At 37.0% G+C, this 15,054-nt stretch overlaps 1 protein-coding gene across 3 annotated transcripts in view; it reads left to right on the top strand.

Annotated features, from left to right (window-relative positions):
* SPATA6 (spermatogenesis associated 6) overlaps positions 1 to 15,054 on the top strand; it is a 183,450-nt gene that overhangs the window by 105,324 nt on the left and 63,072 nt on the right. For 2 of the 3 annotated variants that reach the window (XM_019957509.2, XM_070786581.1), the window contains exons 10-11: positions 10,340 to 10,524; positions 14,403 to 14,502. In XM_019957509.2, coding sequence (XP_019813068.1) covers positions 10,340 to 10,524; positions 14,403 to 14,502 — 285 coding nt within the window. The remainder of the gene's footprint in view (positions 1 to 10,339; positions 10,525 to 14,402; positions 14,503 to 15,054) is intronic. The other variant, XM_019957510.2, reaches the window with a different exon arrangement.

The raw sequence follows: 15,054 nt of genomic DNA on the forward strand, positions 1-15,054 counted from the left end.
AAAGTGGGGAAAACCATTAGACCATTCAGGTATGACCTAAATCAAATCCCTTATGACTGTACAGTGGAAGTGAGAAACAGAATTAAGGGACTAGATCTGATAGAGCACCCGATGAACTATGGACTGAGGTTCGTGACAGTGTACAGGAGACAGGGATCAAGACCATCCCCAAGAAAAAGAAATGCAAAAAAGCAAAATGGCTGTCTGAGGAGGCCTTACAAATAGCTGTGTAAAGAAGAGAAGTGAAAAGCAAAGGAGAAAAGGAAAGGTATACCCATTTAAATGCAGAGTTCCAAAGAATAGCAAGGAGAGATAAGAAAGCCTTCCCCAGCAATCAGTGCAAAAAAATAGAGGAAAATAATAGAAAGGGAAAGACTAGAGATCTCTTCAAGAAAATTAGAGATACCAAGGGAACATTTCATGCAAAGATGGGCTTGATACAAGGACAGAAATGGTATGGACCTAACAGAAGCAGAAGATATTAAGAAGAGGTGGCAAGAATACACAGAAGAACTGTACAAAAAAGATCTTCATGACCAAGATAATCACGATGGTGTGATCACTCATCTAGAGCCAGATATCCTGGAATGTGAAGTCAAGTGGGCCTTAGAAAGCATCACTACGAACAAAGCTAGTGTTGAGCTTTGTTGAGCTCAAATTGCTTTGTTGAGTAATTCCAGTTGAGCTGTTTCAAATCCTCAAAGATGATGCTGTGAAAGTACTTCACTCAATATGCCAGCAAATTTGGAAAACTCAGCAGTGGCCACAGGACTGGAAAAGGTCAATTTTCATTCCAGTCCCAAAGAAAGGCAATGCCAAAGAATGCTCAAACTACCGCACAATTGCACTCATCTCACATGCTAGTAAAGTAATGCTCAAATTTCTCCAAGCCAGGCTTCAGCAATACGTGAACCGTGAACTTCCAGATGTTCAAGCTGGTTTTAGAAAAGGCAGAGGAACCAGATATCAAATTGCCAACATCTGCTGGATCATCGAAAAAGCAAGAGAGTTCCAGAAAAACATCTACTTCTGCTTTATTGACTATTCAAAAGCCTTTGACTCTGTGGCTCGCAATATACTGTGGAAAATTCTGAAAGAGATGGGAATACCAGACCACCTGACCTGCCTCTTGAGAAATCTGTATGCAGGTCAGGAAGCAACAGTTAGAACTGGACATGGAATAACAGACTGGTTCCAAATTGGGAAAGGAGTACGTCAAGGCTGTATATTGTCACCCTGCTTATTTAATTTATATGCAGAGTACATCATGAGAAATGCTGGGCTGGATGAAGCACAAACTGGAATCAAGATTGCTGGGAGAAATATCAATAACCTCAGATATGGAGATGATACTACCTTTATGGCAGAAAGTGAAGAACTAAAGAGCGTCTTGATGAAAGTGAAAGAGGAGAGTGAAAAAGTTGGCTTAAAGCTCAACATTCAGAAATTAAGATCATGGCATCCGGTCCCATCACTTCATGGCAAATAGATGGAGAAACAGTGGCTGATTTTATTTTTTGGGCAGCTCCAAAATCACTGCAGATGGTGACTGCAGCCATGAAATAAAAAGAGGCTTACTCCTTGGAAGAAAAGTTATGACCAACCTAGACAGCATATTAAAAAGCAGAAACATTACTTTGCCAGCAAAGGTCCGTCAAGGCTATGGTTTTTCCAGTGGTCATGTATGGATGTGAGAGTTGGACTATAAAGAAAGCTGAGCGCCTAAGAATTGATGCTTTTGAAATGTGGTGTTGGAGAAAAACTCCTGTGAGTCCCTTGGACTGCAAGGAGATCCAACCAGTCCAATCTAAAGGAGATCAGTCCTGGTGTTCACTGGAAGGACTGATGTTGAAGCTGAAACTCCAGTCCTTTGGCCACCTGATGTGAAGAGCTGACTCATTTGAAAAGACCCTGATGCTGGGAAAGATTGAGGACAGGAGGAGAAGGGGATGACAGAGGATGAGATGGTTGGATGGCATCAACAACTCAGTGAACATGAATTTGGGTGGACTCTGGGAGTTTGTAATGGATAGTGAGGCCTGACATGCTGCAGTCCATGGGGTCACAGAGTCAGACATGATTGAGCAACTGAACTGAACTGAACTTTAAAGCAGGGAATCTCATTGGCAATGTTTGCGATATAAAAGATTAGGGGTTCCCTGGTGGTGCAGTGGTAATGAATCCACCTGCCAAACAGGAGATGTAGGTTCGATTTCTGGTTCGAGAAGATCCCCTGCAGAAGGAAATGGCAAGTCACTCCAGTATTCTTGCCTGGGAAGTCCCATGGACAGAAGAGCCTAGCAGGCTACAGTTCATGGGGTTGCAAAGAGTTGGATGCAACTTAGTGACTAAACAACAACAACGTTGGACATGAAGATTAGAGTCTTAAAGCAAGTCTTGATAAGTAAGCAAGTATTTAATAGGGAAGAAATTTGTCTTCCTGAGTTATCTCTTGGGCTGAGAAGGGGACTGTTTGCTCAGATTAAGAATCTATCATTATGAGAAGGGAGCTGAATGATGATTGAGCAGACTGTTGTTCAGGCAAATGATTTATGGGAAGATACTAAAGCAAATAATGAAGCTATTTACTGGTTTATAGCATTAAAACTCATGGTAAAGTCCTCTTGAGGTAGGTGAGCCTAAGATTTTAGTTCTGTTAGCCTTGTGAATGCAGGTCATCTCAGGTCTCACATGTCTTACTAAAGTTATATACACTTTTCCATTAATGTGTTACACATTGTTAGATTTAGTCTCAGAAACCTTATAGTTTTGGTTCCCATTGTAAACAATTTTTTATGTAAAAATACTTTTATATGTGTTTTGCTAATCTATGGTTTTGAAATAGATTTTTGTATAACATTCTTGTCTTAGATATTCTTGAATTGTTTAGTAGAGGAAGCCATATCATCTACAAACAATGAATTTTAATTCTGCCTTACAGATTACCTTGTCTTGACTTACTAGAATTTTCAATGTACTGAAATAAAAGTGGTGATTGTGCATGTGGCAGAGATATTTATTGCCTACTGGCTATTCATTTCCTCTCCTATATTTTCAAGCCCTCTTGCAGGTGTATAGGGCCTAGTTCCAGCCAGTAGACTATAAATGGAAATTATGTGGATCCCTTCCAGGGAGCGGCATAGAAGAATTGATAAGAACTCTCTGTTGTTATAGTGACAGTGAGGTCGCCTGTTCTCGATGGTAGAGCTGCAAGTTGTTCAGCCTGTCTCATCAGCACAGGTCCTTGGGCAATTTTGTGAAGTGTGATTCTCTTGCTAACCTGTATTACCATAAAGTACAGGGAGAAATGAACCTTTATTATGTTAAGCCACTAATTTTCAGACTTAATTTGCTCTTGCAGTGCAACCTGATAGGTTGCAGCACAAAACTAATACTATGTGCCTTCTTGTCTTGATCCTGTCTTAGATAGGATCATGTCGAAGATTTCACACCTGTGAATGTTGTTTGCAGTAGATTTTTGTTGGATATCCTTTAGCAAGTTAAGGAAGTTCCCTTTGAAATTCCTTGTTTTCAAAGAATTTACATTTTTGAATTATGAGTGGATGTTGGATGTTACTGAATACTTTTTTCAGCTTCTAGTGAGTTGATAATGTTTTTCCTATGGTGAATTAATAGATTTTCTATTGATAATCCATTCTTGTATTCTTTGAAAGTACCCAGCTTAATCATGTTATATTCTTTTTTGATCATCACTAACTTTAATTTGTTAATATTTTGTTTAAGATAGTTTTCCACATATTGTCATGCATGTGTGCATGCATGTGTGCCAAGTCGCTTCAGTCGTGTCCTACTCTTTTCGACTTATTGACTATAGCCTGCCATGCCCTTCCCCAGGGGATCTTCCCTACTGAGGAATCAAACCCTCATCTGTTATTTACCACTAGTGCCACTTGGGAAGCCCATGGTCACTAGTAAGAGAGATCTATAATTAGATTTCTCCTACTTTTCTTCAGTGGTTTGGTAGCAATGTTATGATCACATCATAAAATTAATTGGGGGATATTTTCTTTCTTGGAAGCAGTTTACCAGTTTGTTCCTTCACTCTTTATTGGGCTGTTAGTAAGTCCAACTGTTAGTTGGACTTTCTGTGGAACTTTCCTTATAGGCATCCTTTGAGGCTTGGGCTGTGGGAGTGTTCTGTTTTTTTTTTTTTTTTCCTGCCGTGGATCTCTGATAGTTCACTGACCTGGGACTACTACCACCAAACAGTAGCTATTTGACTTTACTTCAGTTTCCTCTCTTATAAAGTGTAGATAGTAAAAGTACCACAAAGGTTGTTGTGAGGGTTAAACAAATTATTTATGTAAGTGCAAGGAGTAATCTAAGAAGGAAGGAATTTCCCCCTACCCCCTAAATATTGGCACACCTAAGAATTACATATCAATTTCATTGCATTATTTTGGAATTTCTTTTAAAATTTTCTCTAGTATAAAGAAAGTACATTTTCCTTAAACTAAACAGGATAGTTGAGCATATGGATTTTTAAATTGGGTGAGGTAGGAATTGATCATTCACTTGAGTAGGATTCAAAAGGAATGCTTTCAGCAAAATTGAGAAATTCATCTCAGTTGCAAAAATCTGCTTCTCTTCCTTTTTACTCAGGACTATGGCACTAGTAGTAAAGAACCTGCCTGCCAATACAGGAGACATGTAAGAAATGTGGGTTCAGTCCCTGGGTTGGGAAGATCCCCTGGAGGACTACACGGCAACACACTCCAGTATTCTTGCCTGGAGAATCTCATGGACAGACGAGCCTGGCGGGTTATCGTCCATAGGGTTGCAAAGAGTCGAACCCAACTGAAGCAGCTTGGCACTTGCAGCAGCCACCTGCCTTATCCTTACTATCCTGAAAGTAGTGCTTCTACCACACTTCTTTCCTGTCATCATCCTCCTCAACTACTTCCCAGCAAATTCCATTAGAATTATTTTTTTTAATATATTTCCCATGATGAAAGAGAAATTGTCAAGTATGGCATGTAGTACCAGTCTTCAACAAATATTTTTTGGATAAGTGAGTTTCCTGGTTCCTGTTTATACTTAGTGGTTCTTTCTTCCATTAATTTAACTTTGAAGTTCCTGTAAATTATAAATTTTATGGGCACAAATATGATTTAACTTATTGTATAAGCAGCTTTTCAGGAACCTTATTTCTGCAGTATGGCATAACTCAACCATTATATATCACATATTTGAAAAGTATGTTATCTACATAATTACATTTATGTAGTTACAATGAACTTGGTGAAATGAAATTTTCTTTTTTAACCTATAACAATTTCAGATTGGTTTAAAACTATTAGATTTTATCTTGATGCATTTCAACATCTGCAATATTGGAATTGTTGCATTTCCGCGATCTTATAAAAAGGATTTAAAGAACTATTTCCATAAATGTAAAAAGGAAGAAACTCTTTATGCTGGAATATGAAGGTTTATGTAAACAGAGGAAATAAATACTGTTGTCTTTCATGAATCAAGCTCTCTGCTTTGTGTTTGTACTAATTTTGTCTTGTTTATTTTCTGTAGCAAACCCATAAGGTTGTTTCCCCAGTTTATAGATAAGGAAATGAAAACTTAGAGTAAATGACTTGCTCAGGGTCACATAACAAGCAGGGATTTGAACCCAATTCTTTGAACACTCTAAGCTAGGGTTCTTGAGGAATCATCCGAGAAATATGCCTCTTCCATTATGAGCCAAAGTAAGGACATTCCCTTTGATTTCTGGAGGTGAATGAGCAACCTATGGAAAACTCACAAGAGCTATGAAAATGCTTCTTAGCTAAGTCTAGGTTGAAAATTTGAAGTGGATTCTTATCTCATCCCCTTATTATACCTTCCATTCCCTCATTTTGAAATATAATTTTCCAAAATATTTATTCTAATTCCATGGAAGGAATATATCCAGCTGTATCCCCACTGCACTGTTACTCATTGTATATCTATTTAGTTCTAATCTCCTTCCTCATTGTGTTATCATTATTTGTTTTTTCATGTCTCTCATTCTGGACGGTAATATCTTTGAAGTCTCCTATTATATTTATCTGTGATTACTGTCTCCTACCTTGTTCAGTACTTGATACATAGAAGATGCTTAATAAATATTGGATAGTGTTGAGTTATACACAGTATTCAAGGTTCTCTGCAGTGTGCCCCTCTCTGCCTCTGTGATATTCTCTCCAATTACTTTCCTACACAACTAGCCATGTGATTGTATCTTCATTGTTTATTCCTTGTGCCTTTTCTTCCACTTGGAATGCCCTATCTCCCCCTTTTCTCTGCTTAGCACCTTGATTCCAACCTACCTCCTCCATGAGCCCTCCACCATTTAGACCATTAGAAGTTTATAAATGTCCTTCTGCAGGTATTGTCATATAGATTTGCCCCCTAGCATATCTGCCAGTTTTCTTTGTGTTAATACCCTCTCTTATCTGGTTTGTGAGTTCAAATCCCTGTACCTCTCTAGATCTCTGTGTTAGCTAATGTGTTGTCCAAGAGATTCTTCGTGACTAGTCTGATAAAGAGAAACAGTTGTAGTCACCTAGAAGAGGCTTTATGTAGAGCATTGCTGACTAGTTTGTGGAGAAATTTTAGTAAACAAAAAGTGAAATGGTCTGCAGCCAACATGACTCAACTGGCATTGAAATTAATGGAGATAAATAATCTCTATAAGCCAAGTGGCTCAGATTTGGATATAATTCGAGAAACAGCATTATAGCACTTTTTTTTCCCTTTCCCATCAGTCTTCAGAGCATTTTTCAGTTTTTTCCTCTCATTCAGTCTGGATCACATATTCTTGGTCAGTTATTTGGGACCATAACTGAGTCATTTGAATTACATGCTATTTGGTTCTGGAATCAAAGTTTGATTCTCTCTGTTGACTGCTGGCTCACCATATGTTGCTGTAATTCTGGAAAGCAGTGAAAGTTGTGGTAGTATTGAAGGAGGAGTGGTGTTTTAATAATAAATTGCTTACATTTGTTTTATAACTAATTCACACATCTAGATATTCTGCTGCTAAGCTGCTAAGTCACTTCAGTTGTGTCCGACTCTGTGCAACCCCATAGACAGCAGCCCACCAGGCTCCCCCATCCCTGGGATTCTCCAGGCAAGAACCCTGGAGTGGGTTGCCATTTCCTTCTCCAATGCATGAAGGTGAAAAGTGAAAGTGAAGTCACTTAGTCGTTTCTGACTCTTCGCGACCCCATGGACTGCAGCCTTCCAGGCTCCTCCGTCCGTGGGATTTTCCAGGCAAGAGTACTGGAGTGGGGTGCCATTGCCTATTCTGCAGGAAACTTAAAATAAATTATGGAAGATTTTTAGATATAAGGTAGCCATTATTAAACCTGGAGAAATGAGTCTGAGAAAGATGAAAGGTCATAGTGACCTTCTTAAAGGTCAAATATTTAGTTGATAATAACTGCTAGGACAAAATTTCATAAAGGCAGGGACTTTGTCGTGTTCACTATTGTAGTCTCAGCACTTGGTGCTTGCATGCCAAGTTGCTTCAGTCCTGTCTGACTCTTTGCGACCCCATGGACTGTAGCCCACCAGGCTCCTCTGTCCAGGGAATTCTCCAGGCAAGAATACTGGAGTGTGTAGCCATTCCCTTCTCCAGTAATATGGTGATGGGAAGTTAAATATGTGTTAAGGAACAAGAAAGAGGAATTGAATTTATTTAACTCCAGATTAACACTCCCATCACTCCATCAAAGCTACTCTTATTAAAATTATTGATACTATTCCAAGTCTTTTCTACCTTGTCTTATCAGCAACATTAGACTGAACTAGTTACTCCCCTTCCTTGAAATACATTATTTAATTGACTTCCAGCATAATACATTCTCCATTTTCTTCCCCTTTTTTCCTGGCCATTCCTTAGTCTGCTTCTCATCTTCCCAGATTATAAACAGTGGAGTATTCCCAGGGCTCAGTTTTCAGAGGTTTCCTATTTATGCTCACTTCCTTGGTTATATCACTTAGTGCCATATTTTTAAATACCATTTAGACTCTAAAAATGACCAGTTTATATGTTTAACCTTGAGTCTTCCCCTGAACCTCTACTCTGATAGTTTGGATGATTGATAGATACGTGAAGCTCAACATATCAAAAACCAGACTCCTAATATCTTATTCTTCCATCTGTCCCATTGGAAGGGCATAACTAATTTACACAAACTCAATTCTTCCAGCTGCTTTCACCAAAAAACTTTGATGTTCTCATTGACAGTCTATCAGCAGTTCCTGTGGACTGTATCTTCCAGATGGCATCTGAATCTGATCACTTTTTGCCTCCACTGCCATCACTCAGAGGCAAGCCAGCATTCTCTTCCATGCTTTGTTGTTAATAATTTCTTAATTGATTTCCTTGACTCTGCCCATGGACACTATAGATTGTTCTTGACACAGTAGCCAAGAAGATATTATTTCCCCCAAAAAAATAAATAAAAGAACTTGTCTTTTCAAAATAGAAGTCTAAATCCTTAAAATTTGCCTTTTTTACTTTATTTCCTACTATTCAATCTAGCCCTATTGGCTTTCTTGGTATTTCTAATTATCAGGCATATACCCTACCCCACCCACAGGATCTTTGTGTGTGGTTTTTGTTTGTTTCTCTCTTTCTGGAATGTCCCCATGATTTACGTCTTGTGATGTTTAATAGGGTCTTCAGGCCTATACTCCATAGAATTTTGCTAGGGCGGTTCTCTCTGTGAGGTCCCCATTGACCACCCTATGTAAAATTACAGCTGCTTCCCTACATATCCCTCCCACCCCACCTGGCAGCACTTCTTATTTCCTTTATTTTCCTCCCATGGTATTTACCATCCTTCAATATACTGTGTATTTTACCTATTTATTTTACAGGGGGTTGTGTGTTTTTAAATCTGTTTCTCCTTACTAGAATGTAAATTTTACTAGAATGTAAGTTCTACAAGGGTAGGAATTTATTCATTTATCTACCTTGATTTATTATGAAGCAATGGATGAGTATGAGGACTAGCATTCTGTTCTGTTTGGCCTCATAGCTAGACTATTATCAGTTCATGTGTATTTGTCCTTTGCTTTATATATCCATCCCTACCTTTACCCCATTCCTACTCAAAAGGCCTTGGAATTGATAAAGTTCTATAGATTTTCAGTTCAGTCACTCAGTTGTGTCTGACTCTTTGTGACCCCATGGACTGCAGCATGCCAGGCTTCCCTGTCCATCACCAACTCCCGGAGCTTGCTCAAATTCATGTTCATCGAGTCGATGATGGCATCCAACTATCTCATCCTCTATCGTCCGCTTCTCCCGCCTTCAATCTTTCCCAGCATCAGGTGGCTAAAGTATTGGAGCTTCAGCTTCAGCATCAGTCCTTCCAATGAATATTCAGTACTGATTTCCTTTAGGATTGACTGACTGGCTTGATCTCCTTGCAGTCCAAGGGACTCTCAAGAGTCTTCTCCAACACCGAAGTTCAAAAGCATCAATTCTTTGGAGCTCAGCTTTCTTTATAGTCCAACTCTCATCCTCACATGACTACTAGAAAATCCATAGCTTTGACTAGACGGGCCTTTGTTGGCAAATAATGTCTCTGCTTTTTAATATGCTGTCTAGGTTGATCATAGCTTTTCTTGCAAGGAGCAAGTGTCTTTTAATTTCATGGCTGCAGTCACCATCTGCAGTGATTTTGGACATGTGGATTGAATAGTCAGATTATTCAATGTTTAGTCATATAGTGGTAGTAACGATTGCTATGCTCAGTAGCTCAGTTTTATCTGACTCTGCAGCCCCCTGGACTGTAGCCTGCCAGGCTCCTCTATCCAGGGGATTTTCCAGGCAAGAATACTAGAGTGGGTTGCCATTTCCTTCTCCAGGGTATCATCCCAACGCAAGGATCGAACCCACGTCTCCTGCATTAGCAGGCTGATTCTTTATTGCTGAGCCACTGGGGAAGCCCAAAATAGCTTTTAACGTTTGAATCCACTTACTGAGGACTTGTTCTGTGTTGAGAATTTTCATGTGTTTTTACATACATTATCTTTTTTTTTAAACCTATTTTGCCATGCAGTTTGTGAGATCTCAGTTCCCCAACTAGGGAATGAACCCAGGCCATGGTAGTAAAAGCATGGAATCCTAACCATTAGATCACCAGGGAACCCCCTAATGAAATTTATCTTCAAATATAGCTGTGACATTATATTTGATTTTTTTTATTTTTACAAATGTTGTATGTGTATGTGTATAATGTCACTATATATATATATATATATATATATATATCCTGTGTATACATATGTAATTTTTTTTTTTTTTACATATGTAATTTTTAAACAGGTCATCAGAACACCTCATGGGAGAGACTTCGATGAGTCTTTGGAAAGGTGCGAAGACTACTTGAGTTCAAGGTCATGCAGCAAGCCCCAGCATTCAGCCAGGACCTTACTTGTTCATTCAGCACCCTCTACCATGCCGAAGCATTCTCCAAGCCCTGTGTTAAATCGAGCTTCTCTCAGGGAAAGGTAATGCTTAGTTTCTATTTCTGTATTAATTTTTGAATAATCATTAGAAAAGAGCAGGCAGTAATTATGTATGTCACGTGATTATTTGCAAAAGGGTTATTTGATTTTAAGAGAGTTACTTTAAATTGTTTTTGCTTAGAACATATTGCACAGTGTCAGATACTCCTCCCCAGCTCAGTTCTCTCAAAGTGAGTTTATTAACTATAGTGAGTTTATTAATTAGAGTCACTTTAACCCTAATTAAATATTGTAGTTCCCAAAGTGAAAAATAGAGTATATGATAATTGTTTTTAAGAGATTCATAGGAATTTAACATTATAGTCATGACTTATGTATAAAAATAGCATAGGTTATATTTTTTCTTTTACTGATAATAATGATACTGTATATTATGGGTTCATGGCACCTGCTTTCATCAAATTACCTATCCCCAACTGCCAAGAGAATCTTAATCATGTTAATGATCTAGTTCTCCCTCTAAAAACGTTTTGGCAAACAAAGTTAAGACACTTGTTATAATTTGAATGTGAAAGAAATAATTCCTCTTCATCTGTTTTTGTTGTTGTTGAATCCAAATTGAAAATTCCTTGCCTCCCTCACATTTAGTAACATAGAAAACAAGAATTGTCATAAATTAAAAAAAAAAGCAAACAAACCCAACCCTCGGTATTTAAGAAATTTTGTAGAAATTTGAAAACCTAAGAGATATACCGTCAACACATAGAAATATAATCTATCATCACACATGGTATCAAAAAGCTAAAGAGGCACACTAAATCTCTACAGTGTGCTAGGGGCATCAGGCATAAATAAGAAAGTTTAAATTAGCTGTAGAGAATCTATCAAAAGTTCATCTCAAAACCAATGATTCAAACAAGAGTGTGCCAGTTTGGTAACTGTACTAAAGCACCCCTGTTATGAACACATAAATTTGTTTCATCGTTAGTCCTGTAACCATTTGAAATAGGTATATGAAGGAATGCTAGAAACACTCATCCTAAATTAGGGAATTTTGACTAACGTTACTTAAAGTCAATCATGCCTCTGGAAATCAAGTTCAGATAGGTAGGTAGGTAGGTAGGTAGGTAGATCTATATAGGTATAAGTTCTATATATAGGTATAAGATCTATATAGATATAAGTTCAGATAGGTAGGTAGGTACATCTATATAGAGAGATATGTCTGTGTATCTGTAGGTTTTAAAAGTTCAAGAGAAGCTCTTAAAGAGAGGTTTTTCTACTGAAGTCTGATAACTTGTGTCTCTGTTACCAGGGGACTTTCTTTGCTTCCACGACTGCTCTGATGCTCAAACATTCAGTTGGTGCTACTCTGCTTTTCCCTACTTTTAGAATTAAGCACTTGTGGTTTTCTTGATTAGGTTCTTTGCTATATCTGTAGGTTTTCAAGCATTTTTTAAACCTATAACTCCTTGAATATCTTATTATAAACCTTGATTTATTTTTCTATCTTTTTGCATATTTTGAAGAAGTCTGCAATTGTCTACTGCTATAGTAAAATATCAAATTTAATCTTGTGTTGTTTTTTTTTCCTTGTATATAATTTTGTCTCAGTATTTTGAAGTCAGGTTGATAAATTCTTCATTGAGGCTGTTTTCAAAACTTCTTTATTGAGGCTAGCTAATGTCAGCTGTCCCTTTTTCATATTTCAGTGCAGGGGATGGTTTAGAGTAGGTGACAGCATTTATTTTGGCGTTGGATAGTAGATATAGATAAATAAGTTCTTTGCTAGAAGGATACCAGTGATTCAAATGTTAAACATTACATATTTTACCTATGACTGGAAGAAATTTGAGGTACTTTTAAAATTAAAGAATATAATAGTTGTTTAGTTTGAACACATCTAAATAAGTTGATAAAATTTTATTTTAGTACTTTATAATATAAATAAACTTTTTTATTTTCACTAAGAACACCTCTACTTCGAGTGTATTTTCTAAAAAAATCTAGATCTAGTCTGTAAAGGAAAGTAAAATATATCAGACAATATGTCTTTAAGACATATTACCAAAAGAAAAAACATTTTGTTCTTTTTAGCATGCTTAGTACCACATGTTTAAATATAAGACTTTCTATGATCTGGCTTTTAGGTCACTGAGAAATATACTAGAGTGTTTATACAATCCATTGGAATCAATAAACAATTTAAACTGATGTAAACATAGATTGTATGTCCTTGGCAAAATTGGGAGTATGACAGAACATAGAGCTCTATTTTTTCTAGGTACATATTCATTAAAATTAAATAAGTTTTCCTCTAAGATTGCTGTAAAATGCTGACTCCTTATCATGTATAGGAATAAACACATTTTGAAAGCTTTATCAGCGACTCTAAGCAAATGACTTTATTTATTTATCATGAAGGTCCTTTTTGCTTTAATCCTTTCAAAAGAATAACTCCAGTAGAGTTAGTACACCATAAACGGGTTTCACTTCTGATTATAAGTGTTATGTTTCAAAACCAGTTTTCTCTTCAAAGTATAAATATTAATATTATGGCATAATAATTATATTAGCTTATAGAGTTATTAATAAAATCAGACTAAGAAATAATAGCAAATCTAATTTAATAGGAGCTGATATTCTCATGCTAAAGGTTTTGCTTTCTAAATGCAGTAAGACTGTTAGGCAGTCATTCCTTATACCACAGCACAGACTAGTGGATCCTCTCTCAGTATCATCAAAGAGATCCTCCTGGAGCTGCACATTTGAGTCTCTGATTTTCAAGATGTGTTACATACGTAGCCAGTAATAAGGCCTGCCAATATATTTCCATCAGTGCAGGCAACACTTCCTATTACAAATGCAGGAGATTAAGATTTAGATATAGTTGATCATCCATTATTGATTGCATTCTTTAAAACAGATTATGTAAGTCATTTATCCTGCCTAATAGTTTATACTTTGTGTAAACACATAAAATTATAACTTTGTAAGGACAAACTAGAAGCTAGAAGGTTTTAAGCAAACTATTAGCATTTTAATAACTCATTCCTTTATAATGAATCCTTTTGCAATGCGGGAGACCCTGGTTAGATTCCTGGGTCGGGAAGATCTACTGGAGAAGGGATAGGCTACCCACTCCAGTATTCTTGGGCTTCCCTTGTGGTTCAGCTGGTAAAGAATCTGCCTGCAATGCGGGAGACCTGGGTTTGATCCCTGGGTTGGGAAGATCCCCTGGAGAAGGGAACAGCTACCCACTCCAGTATTCTGGCCTGGAGAATTCCATGGTCTGTATAGTCCATGGTGTCGCAAAGAGTCGGACCCGACTGAGTGATTTTCACGTACTTCCTTTATAAAGGAATTATCAAGAATATGTCATGTAGATACATTATAATCAGATGGATGTAGAAATTTTCGTTATCACTTAGATAAAGCAAGATATCTTAATTATACTAGTGCCAGCTTTGTGTTTGGGAAATGCATGAGAAAGAGAAATGATGGGCTGCTTTAGTTCTTCTTTGGCATGTTTAATTCCAAGAATGGAAAATAATTTTAAAGGTACTGTATGTGGAATTATTGCTCTAATATAAAAATTTATATCTTTGTTTAGAGATAAAGCTCTAAAGAATTATATATGGACATTGTTAAAATGGTTAGGTATATAGATTTGCTGTCCCCAAAGCATGTCCAACTTTGTTAGACTATGAATTGAACATATTGTGAGGACCTAATACTATAGTTGAGGTTGAGTATTTGATTTTATATCTGTCTCTCATCCTCAAAGAAAGAAAATATGTTATTCTAATCCTTATATGTTATCACAAAGGGATAAGAAAAAATAACTATGTGTCTGGCATTTGGTGATTTATTTTTCTCTCCCTCTGGAATGCAATCATCTTTGTTTTTTATGCCTACAGGTTCCATTCTGATTGGTGTTCACCTTCCAACTGTGATGAGATCCATGACCGGGTAAAGAATGTCTTGAAATCACATCAGGCTCATCAAAGACATTTATATGTTAGTTTCTAAATTTTTCTCTTGAAGGCTTTTTTTTAAATTAGGCATGAAAACCACCCAAGATGTTTAACGCTCACAATATTTAATCCCTGGGAAGGAAAAGAAAAGATACAACCTCCATTTAATGGAAGTCAGTGGTTTAGCTAAAGGGAACATATCTAACTTCCTGCCTGACCTGAGTCATTATGCAAAATGTTTGACACAGATCATGTTAACTATAAAAAAAATATTAGTGATACCTATCTCATAAAGAGTCAGTAAGTAGTGATTTCACGATAATTTTTCACAGCCTTCAAAATACGGGAACTCTTATTTTATGACGCAGAATAAATTCCATTTCCTGCAAATAGATTTGATTGAATGGTAGAATGAGAGGAGGGATGAGACATGTGTTTTGGAGGTTTCCCAGCTGATTTTTATGCTATTTAAATACTTAAAAGAGGACAAGAAGAGGTCAGGTTTATCAGTTTAGTACTAAATAACATCAGTATGAAAATCTGACATAAGGCAAATGAACATATAAATAAATGACAGGTGGGAAATAATTACAGT

The sequence above is a fragment of the Bos indicus genome, chromosome 3, assembly GCF_029378745.1.
Source record: "Bos indicus isolate NIAB-ARS_2022 breed Sahiwal x Tharparkar chromosome 3, NIAB-ARS_B.indTharparkar_mat_pri_1.0, whole genome shotgun sequence".
NCBI lineage: Eukaryota > Metazoa > Chordata > Mammalia > Artiodactyla > Bovidae > Bos > Bos indicus.